This window comes from Phyllobates terribilis, unplaced genomic scaffold, assembly GCF_046119375.1.
Source record: "Phyllobates terribilis strain yellow unplaced genomic scaffold, ASM4611937v1 Scaffold_13__5_contigs__length_258822181, whole genome shotgun sequence".
NCBI classification, from domain to species: domain Eukaryota; kingdom Metazoa; phylum Chordata; class Amphibia; order Anura; family Dendrobatidae; genus Phyllobates; species Phyllobates terribilis.
In genome coordinates this window covers 71,401,205-71,424,965 of record NW_027362773.1, presented here as the reverse complement: position 1 = coordinate 71,424,965, position 23,761 = coordinate 71,401,205, and the positions used below count along the sequence as shown (strand labels likewise).

The following is a 23,761-nucleotide window of genomic DNA, read 5'->3' as shown; positions in this document are numbered from 1 at the left end:
CATAACACTGGCGTCTACAAGGGGCCCTGTAAGCTCTGAAACAGGTTGGTCCAACCAGCATCGATAATGAAAATAAAATGCTGAAAGAACAGTTTATCCGGGGACTGAGGTCTCAAGAGGAGAGCAGTACTGTGCGTTGGTGGTCCCTAGATCATCCAGATGCCACCTTTGACACCCTTAAGGACATGGCTATAAAAGGACTGCAGCCCCTGGAAACAACTGCTATCCAATGTTACCAGGATGGGGCCACCCCAGTGCCTGCAGCGTCCACCTTTTCCCCGGTGGCTGCTGAAGCCAAGGTGCAAGCAATGTCCCTGTAACGGGTCAGGGAGGTGGAACCTCTGAGCTACTATACAAGGGGGCGGTCCTTGTAAGGGAGCGGGTGGCAACCAGGGATGACGGGCAGGCAGTCACAGCAGGTGACCGGGACAGTCTCTGAATGAACGGGCTGGGGGTCACGGCAAGTAATCGGGGCAGTCTCTGGAAGAACGGGCAGGAGGTTACGGCAAGAGATCGGGGCAGTCTCTAGGTAAAGGGTAGGTACGACCTGTGATGGCAGAGCCTCCGGGTAGGCTAGCAGGCAGATGGTAGATGTGTGCTCCCAGGTGAGCAAGCGAGAGTCTCTGGAATCGTAGGTGGTCACAGCACGTGACGGCGAAGCCTCCGGGTAGGCTAGCAGGCAGGTAACAGGTGGGCGCTCCCAGGTGAGCGGGCAGGAGTCTCTGGAAAGGCAGATGGTCACAGCACGTGACGGCGAAGCCTCCGGGTAGGCTAGCAGGAAGGTAACAGGTGGGCACTCCCAGGTGAGTGGGCAGGAGTCTCTGGAAAGGCAGATGGTCACAGCACGTGACGGCGGAGCCTCCAGGTAGGCTAGCAGGCAGGTAACTGATGTGCGCTCCCAGGTGAGCGGGCAAGCTGGTCCATAGACAGACTGACAGGAGTAAGAAGGCAGACCGTCGGACCTCAGGCTAGCAGGCAGGTGACTGGATATCAGGCAGGACAAAGACAGCAAGCTGGCAGGAATCTGGCAGGTAACTGGCAGGTAACTGGCAACGGGACCTGAGGGCTGAAGCACAGGTGAGACACAGGTGCAAACAACATTGCTCGGGCACCTCCATTTTGGAGGAGGTGCCTTTTATATGGAAGGTCCTCCGGCAATTGGCCGGGGACTCCTTAGGACGGCGCGCGCGGTCCCTTTAAGAGAGGGGGAGCGCGCGCGCGCGCGCGCGCCCTAAGCACACTGCCGGGGAAGGAGCGCGCGCCGGAAGCAGCGGGGAGAGCAGCGCTGGAGGACGCCGCGCCAGGAGCGGGGAGGTGAGAGGGACGGCGTCTCTGCCTAGAACGGGGCAGAGACGCCGATGCTACAGTCCCCTAGTGAGCTGGACAGCCTGCGCTCTGAAGTGCGTCAGTTGAGCAAAACCCTGACCACTGTACTGAGTGCCCTGCAGCTGAGGACGGAGCCCGAGGCAGAAGGAAGGATCCTGCTAGACGACAGCCCTGAGGATGTCCCCTGGATGAGAAGGAGGAGGAGGACAACGCCACCCCCTGGGAGGACCAGCGACCAACGCTGCCCGCCGAGGGACCCTGTCTGCCACCGCTGCCACAAGACAGGTCACGCCGTCCAGAGCTGTCCTTTAATCGAGAAAACCCTGGGGCCGAGGGCCGACACCCAGGAGTACACCCCCCAGACCCATCAAACTGGTACCGCAGGTTCGTGGGAGGAAGACCTTTCCTGTCCATTGTGCTGGACGGCATCGCGACACCCGCTCTGCTGGACACAGGATCTCAGGTAACCATCATGCCTGATGTCCTCTACAAAAGGTTCTGGTCCATAGACGAACTTCACCCACCAGATCCAAATCTTTCCGTCTATGCCTCAAACGGCCTCCCCCTTAACCTAGTCGGGGTTAAGGATGTGGCAGTAAAGGTGGGAAGAGTGGAACTGAAGGACCAGGGACTAATTGTAGTAGAGACTAATCCTGATGATACAGACTAGTATATGGTACTTGGCACTAATATTGTTAGTAACTGTTTGGGAGAAGTGTTGTTCTTACTCCAACAGTTAGCTGACACTGCCAGACCAGGGCAGAGAAGGACGCTCCAGAAAGAGATCCGAGCCCTTATGTACCAGCAACAGGTAAAGCTAACAGATGGTGAAATTGGTAATGTACGGGTCACAGACCCGGTACCCATTGTGATTCCCCCGATGAGTGAAATGCTGATTTGGTGTAGAGCAGCAATAGGTCTCAAAGGACGGAGCTACCAGGCAGTAGTAGAGCCCCTTATCTCGGAACATAGGCCTACACTCTTGACTGCCAGAGGGGTAGTGGATGTACGCAATGGGAGGGTGCCTGTACGCCTCTTAAACTATGGGGAGGACGAGGTTAGATTACCACGTTATGCCACTGTTGCCAAATTGTACACAGTAAATAACAACTCCATACACACGGCAGAGTCCTTAACCTCACCAGACGAAGTGGAGGATAATGACCCGGCAACCCAGGTGGAGGATTGGTGTCAACAGCTCCATGTTGGGACAGACACCACTCCTGCCCATCAGAAGCAGGGTGTACACCGGGTGGTTCAGGAATACACGCAGGTATTCAGTAAGCACCCACTTGACTTTGGCAGGATTAAGGGGGTTCAACACCATATCCCCACAGGTGACCATCCACCCATCAAAGAACGTTACAGGCCTATACCACCAGCACACTACCAGAAGGCGAAGGAGATGTTGCACGACATGAAGAAGGCAGGGGTAGTAAGGGATAGTTGTAGTCCCTGGGCAGCTCCCCTAGTTCTAGTCAGGAAGAAGGACGGAAGCATGAGAATGTGTGTAGATTACAGACAAGTAAATCGCATTACACATAAAGATGCATACCCTTTACCACGTATAGAGGAATCCCTGGCTGCCTTAAAGTCTGAAAATTACTTCTCCACCCTTGACCTCACTAGTGGGTACTGGCAAGTAGCTGTTGCTGAGGAGGATCGGGAGAAGACAGCCTTCACCACCCCGATGGGACTCTGCGAGTTCAATAGTATGCCGTTTGGACTCTGCAACGCCCCCAGAACGTTCCAAAGATTGATGGAGTGCTACCTGGGACACCGCAACTTCGAGACTGTACTACTATACCTGGACGACGTGATAGTGTACTCCAAAACGTATGAGGACCACTTGAAGCACCTGGCGGAGGTATTTGAGTTGCTGTCACGGTATGGGATGAAGCTGAAGCCCTCAAAGTGTCACCTGCTCAAGGAAAAGGTACAGTACCTGGGGCACATCGTTAGTCCAGAGGGAGTAGCACCAGACCCGGAGAAGGTCACTGCCATCCAGAAATGGCCGGAGCCGAAGAACCTCAAGGAGGTACGTCAGTTCCTGGGACTAGTCGTTATTACTGGAGGTTTGTGAAGGACTATACCAAGAAAGCGGCGCCTCTGCAATACCTCCTGGTAGGACAGTCCCCCAGAGGCAGAAATCCTCCGTTCCAGTGGGGAAAGGAGCAAGCTGAATCCTTTAATGTGATGAAGGAGATCCTGACCGGCGAAGAGATCCTAGCCTACCCTGACTACAGCCAACCGTTCCTGCTGTACACTGATGCCAGTAACGAAGGATTAGGAGCTGTACTGAGTCAGAAGCAGAATGGTCGAGAGAAGGTGATCGCCTATGCAAGCAGGAAGCTCCGCCCGACCGAGAGGAACCCGGAGAACTATAGCAGCTTTAAGTTGGAGTTCCTGGCCCTGGTCTGGGTCATCACCGAGTGGTTCAAGCACTACCTAGCCTCCAATAAGTTCACTGCCTTCACTGATAACAACCCCTTGACTCATCTGGAGACAGCTAAGCTAGTAGCCATGGAACAACGATGGATGACTAGGCTGTCAAACTACCAATTCACTATTAAGTACCGGGCGGGCCGCAAGAACGCCAACGCCGATGCCCTGTCCAGGATGCCTCACCAGTCAGACACTGAAGAAGAAGTGGATAACCTGGAGGAGATTGAACTACCTGCCTTTCATTGGAATGGGATGGTCCACGAGTAACGAGCCTCTAGGAGGCAACGTGGTACAACGTTAAACCCCCTGCCTCACCACAGCTGGAAGGAGACCCAGGACAGCGACCCGGTTGTCAGCCGTATCAAAGAACTGATAACCCAGGAAAGTTCCTCCCTGGAGAAGGAAGCGTCTCTCCAAGCCAAGCAGCTGTGGAATGAGAAGAGCCAGCTGTTCATCTATAGAGAGAAGCTGTGCCGGAGGTACGTCAACCCCAAAACCCATGAGATGGTATGGCAGATAGTGGTGCCCAAGACAGACATCCAGATGGTGTTGGAAGCCTACCACGATCAGGCGGGGCACTTTGGCTGGAAGAAGTTAGAAACCCTGTTGAAGTGTCGGTTTTATTGGGTAGGAATGCGCAGTTCCATTGAGTGGTGGTGCCGGAATTGTGGACCCTGTAGCCTCAGAAGAAAAGACTACAGCAGCCAGAAGGCACCCCTGCAACCCATCAAGACAACTCGTCCCCTGGAGATCGTGGCCCTGGATCATGTCAAGCTGTCACCCAGCAGGTCAGGATATTCCTATGCCCTGACCATGGTGGATCACTACTCTCGGTTTCTGGTGGTCGCCCCCGTCAAGGATCTGACGGCAGAGACAGTAGCGAGGATGTTTCAGGCGTACTTCTGCAGGCCCCATGGGTACCCGGAGCAGGTGCTGACGGATCAAGGCTCAGCCTTTGAGGCCGAATTGTTCAAGGAGTTCTGCCATTTGTACGGGTGTAAAAAGATCAGGACTACACTGTACCACCCCCAAACCAACGGTCTCTGTGAAAAGATGAATAACATCGTTATCGACCTGCTGAAGACATTACCACTATAGGAGAGAAATCAGTGGCCAGACCTACTACCTGACCTGGTAGATCTGTACAACCACATACCTGTGAGTTCCACCAATTGCACTCCAGCATATCTCATGCGAGCCAGACCCGGGAAGTTGCCCATGGACCTGGAACTTGGTGTAGTAGAACCAGAAGCAGATATGTCCACTGAGGACTGGGACACGACCAGACAGGAGCAGTACAGAAGAGTACAGGTCTGTGTTGAAGACAGTCTCACTCGGGTGAGGGACAAGCAGGAAGCCCACTACAATAAAAGTGCGCCCGCAGAACCCTTCATACCAGGAGAAGTGGTGTTAAAGATGAAAAGAAGAAACCACAAACTTGATGACCAGTGGGAGAGAGAACCCTACACTGTGTTAAATTCAAGATTTGATAACAAGAAGACTTGTTTGATTAGCAAAGACGGAGGAATAAAGACTGCAATGGTATCTAGAGACCATCTGAAGTTGTGTCCAGACCAGCTAAAGCCCCAAGAAGAAGTGCCTCTCACCGCACCGGAGGAGCCTAAAGAAGCAGTACTCCATACTGACTTAGGAGATTTCCCGGCAGATTGGCCTCAACTAGGAGGAGCAGTAATAATCCCTGTGATCCACTTCTTTCAACAGCCAGAAGACCCTCCACAGCAAGTACTGTAGAGCCTGTAAGTGCTTCAGAAGAGCCTGCTCAAGAAGAATCCCCGGAAGAAGGATCCCTGGTTGGAGCAGAGCAAGAAGGCCCAGCCAATGGTATACTTGCCACTCCTGTAGAGAGGGTAGGCAACCCTGCAGTTCCCCAACACTTAGAACTGACAGAATGGGAGGTAGTGCAAATACTAGTGCCTCACGCACCCCAGTACCACGTAGGTCGACACGTAGCACACGAGGTCAGACCCCTGTCAGATACAGAGAGTAAAGAAGGTAACTCTGACAGTGTAGATAGTTGCCCTTGGGGTAATATATTATGTATTTTCATGTATATGTATTTATTAACTTGTGTTTTGCCTTATAATGGACAATTTAAGTGAAATAGACACTTTTCTTATTTGCCTCTAACTACCCGTAAGGGAACATAAAGAACTTTGTGGCTGAGGACTATGTGCAGCCCAAAAACTGTTTGCTGTAAATAATTGCACTCCCTGGAGTGCCCCTTTAAGTGACCTCAGAAGAAAAACCTGTCTGGTGTGGCACTAACGGAGGTCCAACTCAGGATTGCCATGCCCTGCAGCCACCCCAGGGCCTACGTGGAGTGTTTGCTTTGGACAGGTCCCTCAAGCTACCAAGTACTCTACCCTGTGAGATGGACATCCTGTCGGGGAACCTCACCGGAAGAGACTTGAATTCTGAGGTTGCTTATTGAATTGTATATACCTATTTATTATTTATAATGTTTTATATGCAACGTTTAAGCAAGTGCCTCCCATAAAGGGAAGAGTTATTGTATTGTTGTTATAAAAAGTACTTCAGTCTGGGAGTACTGAGCTTTGCTAGGGGGGAATGTGGCGCCCTGCTGCGCATTGGTGCCACAGATCCCAGAGGGGTACATGGGCGGATTCCTCCACAAGAGGCCCTCATAGCATTCACACACCTCCACCTTCCACCTCAGACCAGCAGAGGGAGCCCGTTAGGGATATAAAAAGGGAAGGTGGAACTAGGCAGTTCAGTCTGGTCTGAAGTCAAGTCTGTAAGGAGTTCAGTTACAGTGGAGTCTGGAATCTACAGCCTGGAGACACAGTCTAAAGTCAGTCTGCTGCAGCCAGAGAGGTTGTCAGTCCAGCCCAGACTCATTGAGCTCAGGTTAGTGAGCCTAAGGCGTGCCGACGCCATAAGAGCGGTGAAGAGTAGCGAGGCCTACTGCCAGTGTGAAGCCTAGTGAGGGCCCTGAGCGCGGCCGAAGGCAAGTGGAGTAAGCGAGCTACATAGGGGGCAGAGGAGCTTAGCCAGCTCACCCCAAGACCATATACCGGACACCAGATCCGTGTCTGCAAGGATCTCTAGGACCAGCAGAAACTACCGGAACCCCTGGCGAACTACATGTCCCAGGAACACCAAAAGCTGACCGTTATCCCAGGGTCAGGAATCACAGAAGCCCAAGAGACCGGGGAGTGTGATCTCCAACAGAAGGCCCTACCACCAGGTCAGCAGGTGCAAGACAGAGACCAAGGTAGGCCTAGCTCCAGGCAGGTCATAAACTTACCAGGAAAAGGCAAGAAACAGGAGGCTCCACACCCGCTCACTGGGGAGAGTCCTGAAATGCACCCTTCACTCTACAGTGCCCTGGATCGTGCATGAAACACCACCAGTAAAGGTACTGAAGTGAACTGTCGTGTGTGTGCCTATCCTTCCTCTGACCCGGCTGGGTCCCCTCTGTCCAGCATCCCTTTTCCTATGCTGCCCTGAGGTCCCGCTCCACCTGTGGGGAGCCGCACCAACTAAGCAGACTGACCACCGGCCTCAGAGGACTGTAGCAGTGCTGGTGATCCTCACCAGACACCACGGGTGGCGTCACAAACTTTTCCTATCCCATACACCTTTCCCCCATTATTCCTGCCTTTTAAGAGTGACCTCAGGGTACGGGCCTGGGAGCTGGCCACCGCGGCATCCCCCAAAACTAACAGCAAGGCCCGGGCGCCGAGTCGTCCCCATCCCCTGGGCGCGTGACATGCCACGCCGCATTGATGCAGTAATTGATGTAAAAGGAGCCCCGACCAAGTATTGAGCGCATTTACTGAACGTACATATGAGTTTCACTTTTTGTATTGAATCAAATAAATTTACTTTTTTGATGATATTTTAATTTTGTAAGATGCACCTGTAAATGGCAATATGGCAATTAAATCTCAACATATTCATAAAATAAATACACTTTGGGAATAAGAAGACACAACAGAAATTTCCCAATCTTATCTCATTTATTGTTTCTTGACAGCATGATGTGTCGTACACTGATCATTATACGATATCAGAGTGTCCATTTAATCTATACACATATATGTGTGTATTTGCAGTTTACACCTGAATTTTTACATCAATTTATCCATCACCTTCTTAGAAATAATTTCTGTATAAAGAGGGGTTCACCCTAGCTTGAATTGAAAGTCTGCCCCTCAGTATCATTAATACCAGCCCAAGGGTCATGAAGCTCTCCTATCTTACAGTTGTTGGCAAAAAAGTTGGTCCAGCACATGGAGAGAGCTCTGTTTTCTATGGACCCACATCTCCTATGTTTGCTCCTGATTATGATCATTAGATTAAAAGCATGTTAATGGGTTTGAAAAAATATGTATACGATTATTGATTTATATAATATATAGATGGGTAATATTATCACAAGCATCACAGCAAGAGTAGCATGACAGAGAAATAAATGAAAACAATATTTGCTAATGTTTCAAGGCAGCAAATACAGAATGGATCCTCATATCCTGGGTAGATATTAATCCTCTGGGGGGACCATTTCCAGGTAATTGTCCTTGTAGCGTTTCATATATTTTCCCCTATACGGTTCTCTATTCAAGTTAATCATTGGATCAATCTATTGCAGCCTGACAGTTTGCATATATCTAGAATATATTTACAATATATAGTTTATAGATATTTACAGAGATTACAAAAATACATTTCAGGTATGTACATAAGACTTGTTTAAATGACAAAATAGATCTTAGGCTGCGTGTCCACGTAGCGTTTTTCAAGCGTTTATGCTGCGGAATTTCGGCAGCGTAAACGCTTGTGAAACGCTAGTTAATCCGCACCCCATGGTCCCCAAGGGGATTCCGCATGTTCTATGCACATGCTGCGGATTTTTCCGCAGCGTTTATGCTGCGTACAAATATCCGCAGCATGTCATTTAATTTTGCGGAAGCGCAGCGGAACTCCCGCCATTGACTTGCATTGAGACGCATAGAATGCACGTCTGTACATTTCTACAAGCGGATTCTATGCGTCTCTATGTGCGGATGGTACCCAGTTCTGGAGGAGAGGAGACTCTCATCCAGACCTGGGTACCATTGTACCTGTGAAAAAAAAAAAATAAAGTTTATACTCACCTTTCCGAAGGCTTCTCGGCATGCCGGCAGCGCTGAAGGACCTTCGGTGACGTCACAGTCATGTGACCGCAGGCCCTTCACCGCTCTGTCTCGCGATATGCCGGCAGCCAGGAACCAGCCACGAAGCAGCGCTGCAGCCACGCCGGGGCATCGGGGGTGAGTATAGCTTTATTTTATTTTATTTTTAATCACACTATATAAATCCATGCTGTTTGCATGGATTTATATAGTGTGACCTAGTTGACAAGCACTTTCCAAGTGATGCTATCGCCTGGAAAGCGTTTGTCAATCTGCATGCGGAAACGCATGTGAATCCGCATGTATTCTGCAGGAAAAACGCATGCACAATCTGCATGCGTTTTTTCTGCCAGGGAGATGCAGAAATGCTGCAGAAATTTTCTGCTTCATTTCTGCATCGTGGGCACATAGCCTTAAACTGAAAAATAATTTAAAGGAAACTTGTACCAAACTCATACTAGACAGATGAGAAACATTTAAAGTAATCAATGTCCCAAATTTTATTTGTAGTCATTTGCAAAGAAATAAATCTGCAAACCAAAGTTGGTGAAATATTGGGTGTCATGTATAAAATGTACAACGTGGAAAACAGGCTCAATAGAAAGTTATTCCACAGCGATGTACAGGCTCACATACTTTTTCTTGATCATGTACTTTGTGCACGCACTGACACAACAGGTCAGCATCCCGGACTACTGAGTAGAGCGCTACAAAGTGGATTTTTGAACGATCATTGGGGGTATCTGACCCAGACCACCACTGATCTGCAGGACAAGTTAGGATAAAGATGCAAAAGTAAAAAGAGATAAGTACCCTTTAAGTCTTTTCAGGAGCTCATTTTTCACATATGTTTGGAAGCGACTCTTAGGCTGCGTGCCCACGTTGCGTATTACAAGCGTATATGCTGCGGAATTTCCGCAGCGTAAACGCTTGTAAAACGCATGTATATCTGCACCCCATGGTCCCCAATGGCATTCCGCAATGTCAATGCCCATGCTGCGGATTTTTCCGCAGCGTATATGCTGCGGTCAAAAATCCGCAGCATGTTCATTAATTTTGCGTTTCCGCATGCGGAATCAATGTGCGGATGGTACCCAAGTCTGGAGGAGAGGAGACTCTCATCCAGACCTGGGTACCAAAGAACCTGTAAAAAAAAAGAATAAAATAAAGTTTATACTTATCTTCTGATGTTTTCCCTCTGTCGCGCTGTTGTGTGAAGGACCTGCCACGTCATGAGTCATGTGACCCATCACATGACTCAATGACGTCATAGCAGGTCCTGCTTACAACAGCGTGAGCAGCTCAAGACTCCGGACGGGGCAGAGAATGCATCAGAAGGTGAGTATAAAGTTTATTTTTTTATTTTTTACCATTCTGTTTCTTTTTTTTTAACTATTACTTGGTCACGCTATATAAATCCATGCCGGTTGCATGGATTTATATAGTGTGAACAAATTGTCAAGCACTTTTCCAAGTGATGCTTAAATCACTTGGAGAAGTGTTTGATAACCCGCATGCGGAAATGCATGCGAAGACGCTGCAAAGACGCCTCACAAACGCTTCTACCTGGCGGGAAAACCGCATGTAAAATCCGCATGCGATTTTCCCGCCAGGTAGAAGCGTAAAAAATATGCTTCAGTTCCGCAACGTGGGCACATAGCCTTAAGCTGCATTTACACTGCAAGATAATTGTGAACAAGTATTGTTAAAAACACTTTTTTCACAATTTTATCTTACAGTGTACACAAGGTACCGATCACCTGATGAATGAGAAAAACACTTGTTCATCGGGTGAAATAATCTTTTGCACAGCACAAAAGATCATGGTTTTCATCGGTGCATTATCCGGGTGAAAACAGGCCTCGCACTGCCGAGAACTATGGCAGCCTAAGTACACTGAAAGATCTAGTATAGATCGCTAAGTGTGCATCGATTACTTTGGTCTGCATTTGTAAACAGGCATTTAAACGACCACTGATCAGTGAAAAGCTTACCAATTGGCCGTCATTTCATCCCGCTAACCAGTCATTGAAGAGTAACCTTTATGCTCAAGATGTTTAACCCTTTTGTAACTGCAATTATACTGGTATCAGTGTGTCTTCTTGATTTGCCATGAAACTATTGTGCTATGCCAAAATTACTACTTCTATTCTGTCTGTTGAAAGGAAATAGTGCAATGAGAAATTAATGAAGTTCTCCAGTGCTGCTCACTTCCACACTAGAATTCATTAGAACAGGACTTGTATATGAGTCCTGGCAGGTATGTGTACATGAGATGTCATCACAACTTTTCATTTTCCTGTGCAGAAGTAAGTGGCATTGAGCTGATGGGGACCCAAAAGGTTTGTGAGTCTACGGATAATAACTAAGTGTAAACTTCTTCTGAGGGAATAGAGGAGTTCACAGGAATATTCAGCATGACCAACAGATGCCATCACATCCAATGATGTAATCACATTATTATTATTTATTATTATAGCACCATTTATTCCATGGTGCTTTACATGTGAAAAAGGGGTATAATACAAGAACAATTACAATAATCTTGAACACAATGTGACAGCGACTGGTACAGGAGGAGCGAGGACCCTGCCCGCGAGGGCTCACAATCTCATGATACTTTTTTGTATGTAAATAAGAATGTGTTTTGGATCCCAGATTGGGATCTCCATCAGGTGCAGCACAAGCACTTACCAGCTTTGGGTTCAAAAATGTATTGTTATTTACACAGTAAGAGAAAACAACCATTTTATTACATCTTTGAATCCAGAGGAATCTGTTGGTCGCAACAAATATTCTTGTGAATTACTCCATAATTCCTTAAAAACCAAATTACCCATAATCCAGAACTCCAAACCAGGCAAGGATCACAGCTCCAACTCTCATACCACTGTGACAACTATGTGCCAATGAGTGTGTGCCTCCAGCACCCTGCGTGAGTGGAATAACTCCCCCTCTCTTCATTTTATGTTTAGTGGCTTTGCTCATGAAACTACTCTGTATGTTTCTTACATGTAAAATTTAAAGGGGATGTCCAGTGAAAACTTGCTGATTGGTGAGAGTCTGACCGCTGGAAGTTGCACCGATTGGTGAAATAGGGATCTTTTATCAACATTAGAGTGGAGCGGCAGTGCACATGCTCAATCACCACTCTGTTCATTCCCTATGGGGCTGCCAAGAGCTGTGCTTGGCTTTTCAGGCAGACCCATAGAGGATGAACGGAGTGGCGGTCCCCATTTGTAATGGGGATAAAAATTGTCAGATCAAGCAATCAGTGTGGGTTCCTGGGTCAAGTTATCACCTAGCCTGTGGACATCCTGTGTATAAGTGATAACTTGTTTTCACTGGATAACTCCTGTAAGTGTGACATTTGTGAGGGATTAAAGGTATATGTACCATATAAGCAGCCCATATATGTACCATATAAGCAGCCCATGTGACTACCATCGAGTTACTGCCAAGCCCTAATTGGTTTTATTACTTAATTTCTAAGAGGATGAAAACACAAGGGTGGGAATCAACTCAATGATCCTAGAATGGAAATTAAGAGCAATCAAGCAGCAATTTTTTCTTTCTGTGCATCTGTGTGGCGGTATCTACTACACAGGACTAGATAGATGATTGTTTGTATTCTTTGCGATGTGACCCACTTTCCTTAATGTATACCCTGTAATACATTTTGCAATGGGTAACAGGGGTTTTAAGTTACTCCAAATTCATCTGTTAGTGGCCTCCCAAGAAATGTTAGGCTAGCAACTCTGGAACGAAGGGTAAAAGACAAAGCTTTTGTGTTTCTATGACCAGGTTCAATCTTGATAGGGCAGATATGCAAAACCCTAGAAGTAATTTTGTCCTTTGCATCACACAAATCATATTGAGGATTGTGGGAATGCAAATGAAGCCATAAGTGCAGTTTCACAAGATACTACAATTAGACTATTAATACGCGGCAAATCAGTATTAGGAATGCCAGGAGGCTGAACACAGAAATGGACATATATACAAACCATAATATCACAATCATGGCACAATTGTATCCAGATTGAATAATAGATGGCATGACCAAAAGGGTCCTTACTGTATGTACATCTTAAATTAAGACACAAAGCTTTATATATAACAGGGTTCTATCTCCAAGCATTCTTAGGATGGAAAGTAGACATTCATTCGTTTTAGCAGCTCTTTAGCTCACAGTTTCATGGCTGAGCATTATTTCTTACTAAATAATGGAAACCTCAGGCAGACAGAGGCTTGTTTGTACGGCCGGCCAGAGATCGTCTTCTAAGCCAAATGTACTCAAGGTTCTCAGTTTACCTGCTTCGGCCGAGTGCCAGTCTGAGAAACCTTTTAAAGTCAACCTGTTAAAGTGCTCACTCCATGAAACTTTTCACCAAATGGACCTCAAAGTACAATCACATTGCAATTCATATATTTAAGATTATATGGAATGGGGTGTTGACTGGCTTTTTATAAGTCTTAGAAATTCAAAGACCTTCCAACGTGGTACAAAACTACAAACCTGATAAGTATAGCTCCAGAAAATCAAGACCTACCGTACTTTTGAAGTGTTTTGTATTACCAAGATAATTGCTAGAGTGTATAGAAGTCATAAAGGTGATGGAGAATATGGAGAGCAACTGCTAGAGCTTATAAAGGTCATAATGATGCAAGTGCATATGGAGAGCAACTGCTAGAGCATATAGAGATCATACTGGTGTGAGAGCATATGGAGAGCAACTGCTAGAGCATATAGAGATCATACTGGTGTGAGAGCATATGGAGAGCAACTGCTAGAGCATATAGAGATCATACTGGTGTGAGAGCATATGGAGAGCAACTGCTAGAGCATATAGAGATCATACTGGTGTGAGAGCATATGGAGAGCAACTGCTAGAGCAAATAAATGTCATAAATAATAGTGTGAGAGCATATGGAGAGCAACTGCTAGACCACATAGAGGTCATAATGGTCAGTAAAGAAATGGAGAGCAACTGCTAGAGCAAATAAAATTCAATAGAGTGTGGGAGCATATAGAGGTCATAAGGATGTCTACTACACAGGAGCTTTTTCTATGTACAAAAGCAAAGAGTATTTAAAGCATGACTCTAACTGTGGTGTACCTGGTTATCCATGTATTACATGGGCTATAGAGTTGGTGTGAGTCAGTTCAGTAATCTGTGGTCGCTGAGCCCTGAGAACCATCTCTTACCTGACGACATCCCTGGCTTCTCTTCATTAGCCGGCCAGGTGCAACATCACTATTGTGGCGTGACACATATGTGAGGTCGCACAAGGCCCTCTAATCAAATGAATTGCAGCAGATATCTGGAGGTAGGAGGCAGTTCTCAGGGCTCCGGTGAGACAGCCACAAATTACTGACATGGACAATGGATCGTGTCCTGGAAATCAAAGGGCAGCCATTGATTTGAAGCAGTGGGCCAGACAGGCTTTTCCCAGTGATACCAGTCATTCACCATGGGATTCTAAAGTCAAGCCATTGGCAATCATAACACAACCTCTTTAACTAACCATATTGTCCATGGAAGAGATAATCATACTATAGGCTCTGAATATGGTATTAATAAAATGATGGCACTTATTTTATTAGTGATCCTTATGGTGCAAGTAAATAAAGTTCAATAGACAGCAATCTTAGAGACAAAAGTAAGTATGTACATCATCCAGTTAGGTGTTTATGATATCCATGGATCGGTTAAACATCCCTGGGCAAAAAAGGCAGGCTTGAGACTGCTTTAAAGTTACTTAATACTACATTCATTGCTGTTGACGCTGCTATGTGTGTTGGACAATAACTGCACACAGCCATCAGCACTATAATGCATTTTGTGTGTGCTTATATTGTATGCAATGGAAATAAGTAAAAATCATCATTAGCAGGGTCAGCAGAGACATGGGAGGACTGTGGCATACAAGATCTTCAGAGCAGAGCTGTCAATCACTTTGGAATCTAGTCCAACCAACAATTAGTGGCACAGAAGTGTAAACAGCGGGAGCAACATCCCCGTGGCCAGCAGCATAGTGACCTGTCCATCTTAAAAAATCTACACTCACATAGCTGAAGGTTAGGTTCATTCATTAGGATTAATACTGTTATATTTTCCCAACATAACAAAAAGTTAATCCATTTGATATTGAGGTCAATAGAAAAATGATTTAATAATTTATATTTATAAATAAAAATCAAATTAATAGTAACGGACCATCATTTGTCTTCATCCACTTGAAAAAATATCATAAAATGCAATGTAAGATCTTATGTATTTAGGCACTGTTACCATAACTGAACAACTTAGCATTTGGTGCACTTGAGCACACGACACAATTTCATGGCATCCTCAGACCTGGAACTCAAACATGTCTGTCTGTTTTTTTGCCAGTTTAGCAACTTCTTCTCTTATGGCTTTAACCAGTGCTGCTGTGGATAGGTTTGTGATGGAGGCGTCTGGAGTGTCAGTGTCTGCTAGACTCTGTTGAGAAGCTCCAATGGATGGTCCAGTAGCATGATCTAGGCTAGGATGTAAATTAACTGGTTGCCCAAACTGCCTGGGAAGTCGGGAAGGAGAGTTCTGTGGGTACCTGGACCTGGGATACGCCTCAATGTATCCTGGAAGTGGAACCTACGGTAATGCCAAATATAAAGATATTTAGTGTTCAGAACAAAGCAAAAAAGTAATAAAGGAACAATATTAAGGTCTCGTGCACAAGATATATTTCTATGGCTCTGTACAACCTGGAGATATAAATATGGCGGCTATAAACTTTTAAAGGCATGTATTTTTGTATGGGCCAATTTCATATGGAGGTTCTTTTATCAGAATTAATATGCACCACTGACAGTATATTACCAAGATTTCTCACCACATTCTCCTACAAAATTTTAGGGAAGACTAACATTCTAACACAGCACACCATGCAAAGACATATGGAGTACCTAGGGCTCTGTAATAGGGAATCAATGGGACCCCATGTATTTTCAACAGTTTCTTGTGTAGGTCTTAGGCGGATGTGTAACCCTTACATTTAGGATAATAAAGGGAATCTGCACTCATATTTACAGCATCTAAACCATAAACCATTACCCCAGCATTTTACAGGATGGAAAAATGTTTCTCTGAAATGTCCCATGAAGTATTAAGTTAAAAAAATATGTTAAAAAGTAGTATATTTTGTCTGTGTAGAAGTAAGTGGGTGGTGCCAGTCTTTTAAGGAGTCTTGCAGTCCCACACCCCTTCTGGCTTAAATGACAGCTCACAGGCCAGGATATACGTCACTACAAGCCAGCTCCATTATTTGGCATATGGGCAGGTGCAGAGGCCGGTACACTTTGCGTAAGCTGGCTTGTAATAACATATGTGTCAGGGACGTCAGAGACGACACCAGGGAGATCATACAATATCTCACCGCTGCCGTTACTCTGTCAAGAATTCACAGGATTAAGCAGGGATTCGCGAGCACACGATCCCGATTATTCACTACGTAGCTATCGGCAAGCGAGCAGAAAGCATATGGCGTCACACCTCCGTATTCCAATGCATGGAATATGTGTATACACCCCGTATGGTGCCTGCCAGCTTCATGATAGCCCAATTAATATTATTCTCTGCCACCACCGGCCGAGTTTGAACTATAATACAGGCCTGCCGGACGCCTGCTTTCTGGTAGCGTATATGGCTTCGGGGGATGGAATGATTACAGGACAAAAGAAACAGAACTATTCAATTTTATATTTAAGCCCAAAGGGAGGCAATGTTTATGAAGAACATACAAAGATTTTACAAAGGGAGACAATACAATACATATGCAGTTACACAAAATAATAAGGATTAAAGAAGAAACTTACTATAAGATCTCAGAAACGATTTAATATAGCTGGAGGGGAGCTCTCCTATGACCGTTCAGCGAACGTGACCCCTTGCTTATGATACATATACTCCCTGCAATGAGTACTGATCCATCCTCCATGGATTCTTTTATGCCTTACGGGACAACAACCCACACATCCCCTGTGCTGACATCACGTGGGCTGAACTCCAGCCTTTACATTTTTATTAAGATATCTGGTTTTAGTGATAACATTGTTGGTTGATTGTAGAGGCCCGAAAATGATACCATATTTTCCGTTATGATTTTACCTTTTTCCAGAGACCACACACGATATAGCTGTGGTCTGTCATTTTGTTACTTTTGCCCCACAGCTCCCCGGAGGGGCGTACGGCTTCAAAAAATAAGCATATTGTTCCTTGGCTGACCCTGTCACTAAAAATATGGGCCCCATTATTATTGGACGTATGGAACTTTAGTTATTCCATATTTCGTTATTGCTCCGGCCTGGCTACAGACCTCTGTTAAATTCCTTTTGACGTCCTGGGAATCAAGCTTCCTCAGCTAGATGCAAATTGTCGCTGGTCTGTGTTAGAGGAAAGCTACACTCGCATTTTAATTGGATTGGCAGCACTTCTCTTGTACCAGCATTTGTTTAAGCTACTTCTGCTGTGCATGATAATTTGCAGAGAGATCGCCCTTTAGATTGTCAGCTCTTCTCTTGTGACAAATGGTGGATAAGGGAGGGGTGAGATGGAAGAGGGGTTTGGGAGAAATTGTTAATATTTTCTTAATATTTCCCTGACAGTATGAATACCTATATCCAACCAAACTAGTAGAGGGTCCTCCTGATCAATGAGAAAAACCTACAAGGCGACAGGAGTATACAGGTTGAGTAACAAGAATAAATCTTTATTTATGAAATAGCACACATGATAAAATGACCAATTAAAGGAGAACGTCAACACACAAAGCTATTCCATGACATGAGCCCAAACCGTATAATGACATATAGAACAGCCTGATGGAATTCGTAAAGGAAGAAAATCACCAAAAGGAAAGATATCCATTAAGAATAGTAAGGTGCTATAAAAAGACCAAATGGCTGCCAATCCTGTAAAAATAGGTTCAATATACAACTTAGATAATGTGTCAGAGGCGTGCCAAGTTTCATACAATAACATGCAGTGTGTCAGGAAAGTGCCTAGTGGCTTGATGCAAAAAATGCAACCTGACAGACTGCAGAATAGTAAAAGAAACGGTGTCCTCTAAAGCAACCAGGTCATAAAAGTAAATCTACCCAAGGCAATCATAAATGCAATAGTTCAAAAATAGCAGTAAAAGGGCAAAGACTGGCAGTGGAAATAACCAGGAGAACTTGGGGTCGCCTGTTCACGTTCTCCTTTTATCTGTCTTTTATCATGTGTGTTATTTCATAAATAAAGATTTATTCTCATTACTCGTCGTGTATACTCCTGTTGCTTTTTAGGTTTTGCTTGTAATAACGTGGCCCAGCCTATGGCATGTCAATCAAGCCAAGACTGCATGACTACTGAGGAGGATAGGACTTCTCACCAAACTCTTCACACTCTACTTTATAACTTTATTTTTTCTTTATGCTGCAAATGAATAATAATATGTGTACCTACATTAGTTACTTTTTATTCTGAAAATCTATAATCTGTTAGATTGTATAAAGGGGATTACTCATGTACCTTAAAGCTCCTGGACCCCAGTGCAAAATCTGTAACAAAACCTCAATGAATTGTAATGATGCCTTCATCTGTGGCAAAGTGACCATTGGGCCCCTTTAGTCACTAGATCCCCCATGCAGTAAAGCCCATGAAAAGGGCTATGTTAATGATTGGAAAGGCAGTAAGTCTCTCTTTCTTTTTTTCGATTGTTAGAAAAGCTGAGGAGCTAAACCACGACATCTGTAAGAATTACATCTCACCATACACTTTTGACTTGAGTGGAACCAGGGTCTACTGACCACAAAACAAGCAGGTGCAAGAAAGCAAAAACTATTAGACAATTTTCTCTCAGTGGTCACAGACAATGCTTTTGTCCCATGTCTAGAATTTAAAATCTGATTTTTTCCACATATAGTAGTGACAAAGAACAAACTACAGTGTGAAACAATGAGCCCTGCTGCACAATACTGTGAATCCTCTAGAGTCTGTAACACCATGAAGAATATCAAAAGTCTTACGGAGTCTGCCCACTGTCCCGGTGCATCATTCTCTCCCGAGTACGACATCCAGGCCTGATTCCGGTATGAAGCTGGTGGTTGTGGAATGTAATAACCGGAGTATCCAGCGCGGTTCCCTGGTATGGCGAATACAGCAGGCATTGAGTTACCTGACAAAGCAATGCATTCATTGAAATAGTATATTACCTACAGCTACAATGAAATTCGAATTATAAATATATAAATATGTCCACTGAGAAAATGAGTTGCAGCTCTAGAACCAGGAATGGGAATCAAAGCCTATACTTCCTATTACTTGGGATGAGCCTGAATTTATTCAAAGAATTCTGCACTTAAAGGGACACCTGACAGTTAAAGAAAGTACAATAGCTGCAGAAACGTTAAAATAAAACATTAATTACCTGTTAAAGAGATTCTGTCAGCCCAACCGTATAGTGTAAACTAAGCACATAGCCTTTTGTGGGATATCACCCCTATAAAAATCACACTCTTAGTGTTCACTCTCCAGAAACTGAAGTTTACTCAAACAGGCTAATTAGGGTGCTCATTGCACAATGGGAGTGCTTAAGGGGCTCAGTGCACCATTCTGATCACTGGTTTTGTATGTCCCCTGCCTTCCTTACTGGTGATTGACAACACTGGTTTGCCTATAGTGAGCACTGTCTGCAGTAAAAGCTCAGGCAAGTCAATCACCAGTGGATGAGGCGAGGAATGCAAAACCAGTGGGTGGAACAGTGCGCAAAGGCTATTGTCCATGCCATGGGTGCATCCAGCACCCTAATTAGCATGTTTAATTAAACTTCAGTTTCTGTAGAATGGAGGTAGTGATTAGAAAACTAAAGACATAATACAGGCCATAGCCCCTACAAGGCTATGTGCTTGTCTAGTACAGTCAGTTTAGGCAGACAGACTCCCTTCGCTCCATAGTTCTCACTGATATTTGTTAATGTTCCTGTAGCACTAATGTGTTGGACAATCAGTTTCAGCATTCACTTACCGTGCGACCAGTCACCCATCAGCATTAGAGCAGATGGTAATTTAACACATGTATAATATTTAGTTTTCTGCAGCTACTGTAATTACTTACAATGCTCAGCATAAATGAGTAAGTCCCCTTTGAAAAGTAAGATTTTAATCAATATCTAAGAGAACAAAAGAACAATTTCCAAAATTTTGACAAGAATGAGTTTCATATTACATTTTTTTACATTATAAGGTTAATAGTATAACTTTCATTACAAAATCCTCAATTTTACTCAAATTAGCTGATGCAAAAATGAATACACCCCACATCAAAAAGAACATGTATTTTCTATGACCTCCATGATTTTTAAGAACAGCATCTAGTCTTCTAGGCATGGATCCATCAAGTTGGTGACATATTGCAATATCTATCTTTTCTATTCTTCTAGAACAATCTCTTTTACAGCCTGGATGCCGGATGGAGAGTGATGACAGCTTGTCTCTTCAGAACTCCCCATAGGTGTTCAGTTGGGTTCAGATTAGGAGAAACCTGGCCAATGAATCACTTTCATTCTGTTCTTCTTCAGAAATGGAACAAATGTATGTTCTGGATCATTGTCATGTTGGAAAAGTGCACGTCTCTTTCACTATAGAGCAGTTCATCTGTGAATTCATAACACCATCAATGAAATGTAGCTCCCTGACATCAGCAGCACTCATGCCGCTCCACATTGTCACCACCATGTTTCACTATAAGCACCATGCATTTTTCTAAATTAATTTTTTCTAAATGCATGGTGCCTAAAGTAAAACATGGTGGCAGCAATGTCCTTACAAAAGCTATATTATTAACCTTACTTTTATGTTGTGGATTAAAAAAATGTTCTATGAAACTCAGTCTTGTCAAAATTTTGGAAATTGTTCTCGTATTCAGTGAGTTATTGATTAAAATCTTACTTTCCAACTTTATGCTGAGCACTGTAAGTTGTTGGGCAATCATTTTCAAACAATTTATTTTCCACTTTTCTGACTTTAGCAAAAAGAGGTTACACAGGACTAACATACTGATGACCTATAAGGGTCTGACAGCAGGCATCCCCATCTATCACCTGTTATCTGCTCTACGGGCAGATATTTTGGACAGCACTGCTCCAACACTGCAAGTAGACAATCCCTGGAACTGCACTTTACCTCCCACTCACTAATAGGAGTGACTGCTAAACAGTGTATATTGTCACTCTGTTCCGACTCCCTACATTATTTACCCCAGGACAAAAGATAACAGCTGATCGATGTAGGCGATTGCTCTGTACAACTAAAGTCAAACTTCAGTTGGACTTTGAATGGAGCAGCAGCAGCCATGATGACAGCCACTCCAGAAAACTCCTCCCTGCCATAGTTATGCAGATCATAGAGGGGCTGGAAAGGGAGTAATCAGCCCCCATTTTAGTGATCACTGGTGTCCATGTGGTTGGACTCCAACTAATCAAACATTTATCAACTCCAGATTTTCTCTCCAGGAGAGAAAACTTAAGCATAGTACATAGTGGGTATTGTGGATTAGTTTCCATGAAATCTCATGGTCATGCATAAAAAATCAGTGGCAGAAATCGATCTGCGTTAAGGATCTGCATGTTATGAATTCATGCTGCAGACTTTCACTGAAGATTTCAAGCTTTGTGATGTAAAGGGTGAAACACTGTGGAAAATCCACAGCATTTGTACAATGAAACCTGTAATAAAATCTGCAAAATTTATTGCAGATTTTGATGCTGAAGATTTTAAAAGGGAATCTGTCACCATATGTTTGCCACCTTTGTAGTGCATTGAGCTGTAGGGTGGATTGCTGCTAAAAGGGAAAAAAAACTATTTAAATCTTCTTCCTTAGCGAGTGTGAATGAGCTGAGTGTGACCGGAGTGTACGTGCAAATGGAAGTAAGTGTGTGACTTGTTTTTCAGTGAAGAGGTATTTGGGAATCCTGCAGAAAATACCTGTGTGAATTGCTGTGAGTTGTTGAATTGTGAACTGCTGAGTGCTTTACTACCTGTTTAGTTTTACTGGGCTTTTTAAAACCTATTTTCTCTCTACAGTTTTACAGTCTCTTATTTTACTACCTGTGTATTTAAGGGTTAACTACATTGCTTTTAAATCTTGAGGTGTACAGTCATGGCCAAAAGTTTTGAGAATGACACCAAAATTATATTTTCACATGATCTGCTGGCCTCTGGTTTTTATTAGTGTTTGTCTGATGTTTATATCACATACAGAAATATAATTGCAATCATATTATGAGTACCAATAGGTTATATTGATAGTTAGAATGAGTTAATGCAGTCAATATTTGCAGTGTTGCCCCTTCTTCTTCAAGACCTCTGTAATTCTCCCTGGCATGCTCTCAATCAACTTTTGGACCAAATCCTGACTGATAGCAGTCCATTCTTGCATAATCAATGCTTGCATTTTGCCAGAATTTGTTGGTTTTTGTTTGTCCACCCGTCTCTTGATGATTGACCACAAGTTCTCAATGGGATTAAGATCTGGGGAGTTTCCAGGCCATGGACCCAAAATCTCTATGTTTTGTTCCATGAGCCATTTAGTTATCACCTTTGCTTTATGGCAAGGTGCTCCATCATGCTGGAAAAGGCATTGTTGGGCGCCAAACTGCTCTTGGACAGTTGGGAAAAGTTGCTCTTGGAGGACATTCTGGTACCATTCTTTATTCATGGCTGTGTTTTTAGGCAAGACTGTGAGTGAGCCGATTCCCTTGGCTGAGAAGCAACCCCACATATGAATGGTTTCAGGATGCTTTACAGTTGGCATGAGACAAGACAGATGGTAGCGCTCACCTCTTCTTCTCCGAATAAGCTGTTTTCCAGATGTCCCAAACAATCGAAAAGGGGATTCATCAGAGAAAATGACTTTGCCCCAGTCCTCAGCAGTCCACTCCCTGTACCTTTTGCAGAATATCAGTCGGTCCCTGATGTTTTTTCTGGAGAGAAGTGGCTTCTTTGCTGCCCTCCGTGAAACCAGCCCTTGCTCAAAGAGTCTCCGCCTCACAGTGCGTGCAGAAGCACTCACACCAGCCTGCTGCCATTCCTGAGCAAGCTCGGCACTGCTGGTAGTCCGATCCCGCAGCTGAAACAGTTTTAAGATACGGTCCTGGCACTTGCTGGTCTTTCTTGGGCGCCCTGGAGCCTTTTTGACAACAATGGAAGCTCTCTCCTTGAAGTTCTTGATGATGCGATAGATTGTTGACTGAGGTGCAATCTTTGTAGCTGCGATACTCTTCCCTGTTAGGCCATTTTTGTGCAGTGCAATGATGGCTGCACGTGTTTCTTTAGAGATAACCATGGTTAACTGAAGAGAAACAATGATACCAAGAACCAGCCTCCTTTTAAAGTGTGCAGTGATGTCATTCTTACTTAATCATGACTGATTGATCGCCAGCCCTGTCCTCATCAACACCTACACCTGTGTTAATGGATCAATCACTAAAACGATGTTAGCTGCTCTTTTAAAGGCAGGACTGCAATGATGTTGAAATGTGTTTTGGGGGTTAAAGTTCATTTTCTGGGCAAATATTGACTTTGCAAGTACAGTAATTGCTGTTAAGCTGATCAATCTTTGACATTCAGGAGTATATGCAAATTGCCATTACAAAAAATGAAGCAGTAAACTTTGGAAAAATTACTATTTGTCTCATTCTCAATACTTTTGGCCATGACTGTAGGTATACTCACAAGGGGTTAATTAAGGGTGAGGGGTCATAATTAAGGGTTTATAAGAGGCAGCTGGTTGGGGCATCCAGTCCTT

General features: G+C 44.5%; 1 protein-coding gene across 6 annotated transcripts in view; it reads right to left on the bottom strand.

Annotated features, from left to right (window-relative positions):
- Positions 1-14,501: 14,501 nt before the first annotated feature.
- Positions 14,502-23,761, bottom strand: part of KIAA1549L (KIAA1549 like) — a 308,312-nt gene continuing 299,052 nt past the window's right edge. For 5 of the 6 annotated variants that reach the window (XM_073658126.1, XM_073658123.1, XM_073658124.1 and 2 more), the window contains 2 exons: positions 18,985-19,133; positions 14,502-15,568 (listed from right to left, as the gene is read on the bottom strand). In XM_073658126.1, coding sequence (XP_073514227.1) covers positions 15,287-15,568; positions 18,985-19,133 — 431 coding nt within the window. In that variant the 3' untranslated portion in view covers positions 14,502-15,286. The remainder of the gene's footprint in view (positions 15,569-18,984; positions 19,134-23,761) is intronic. The other variant, XM_073658125.1, reaches the window with a different exon arrangement.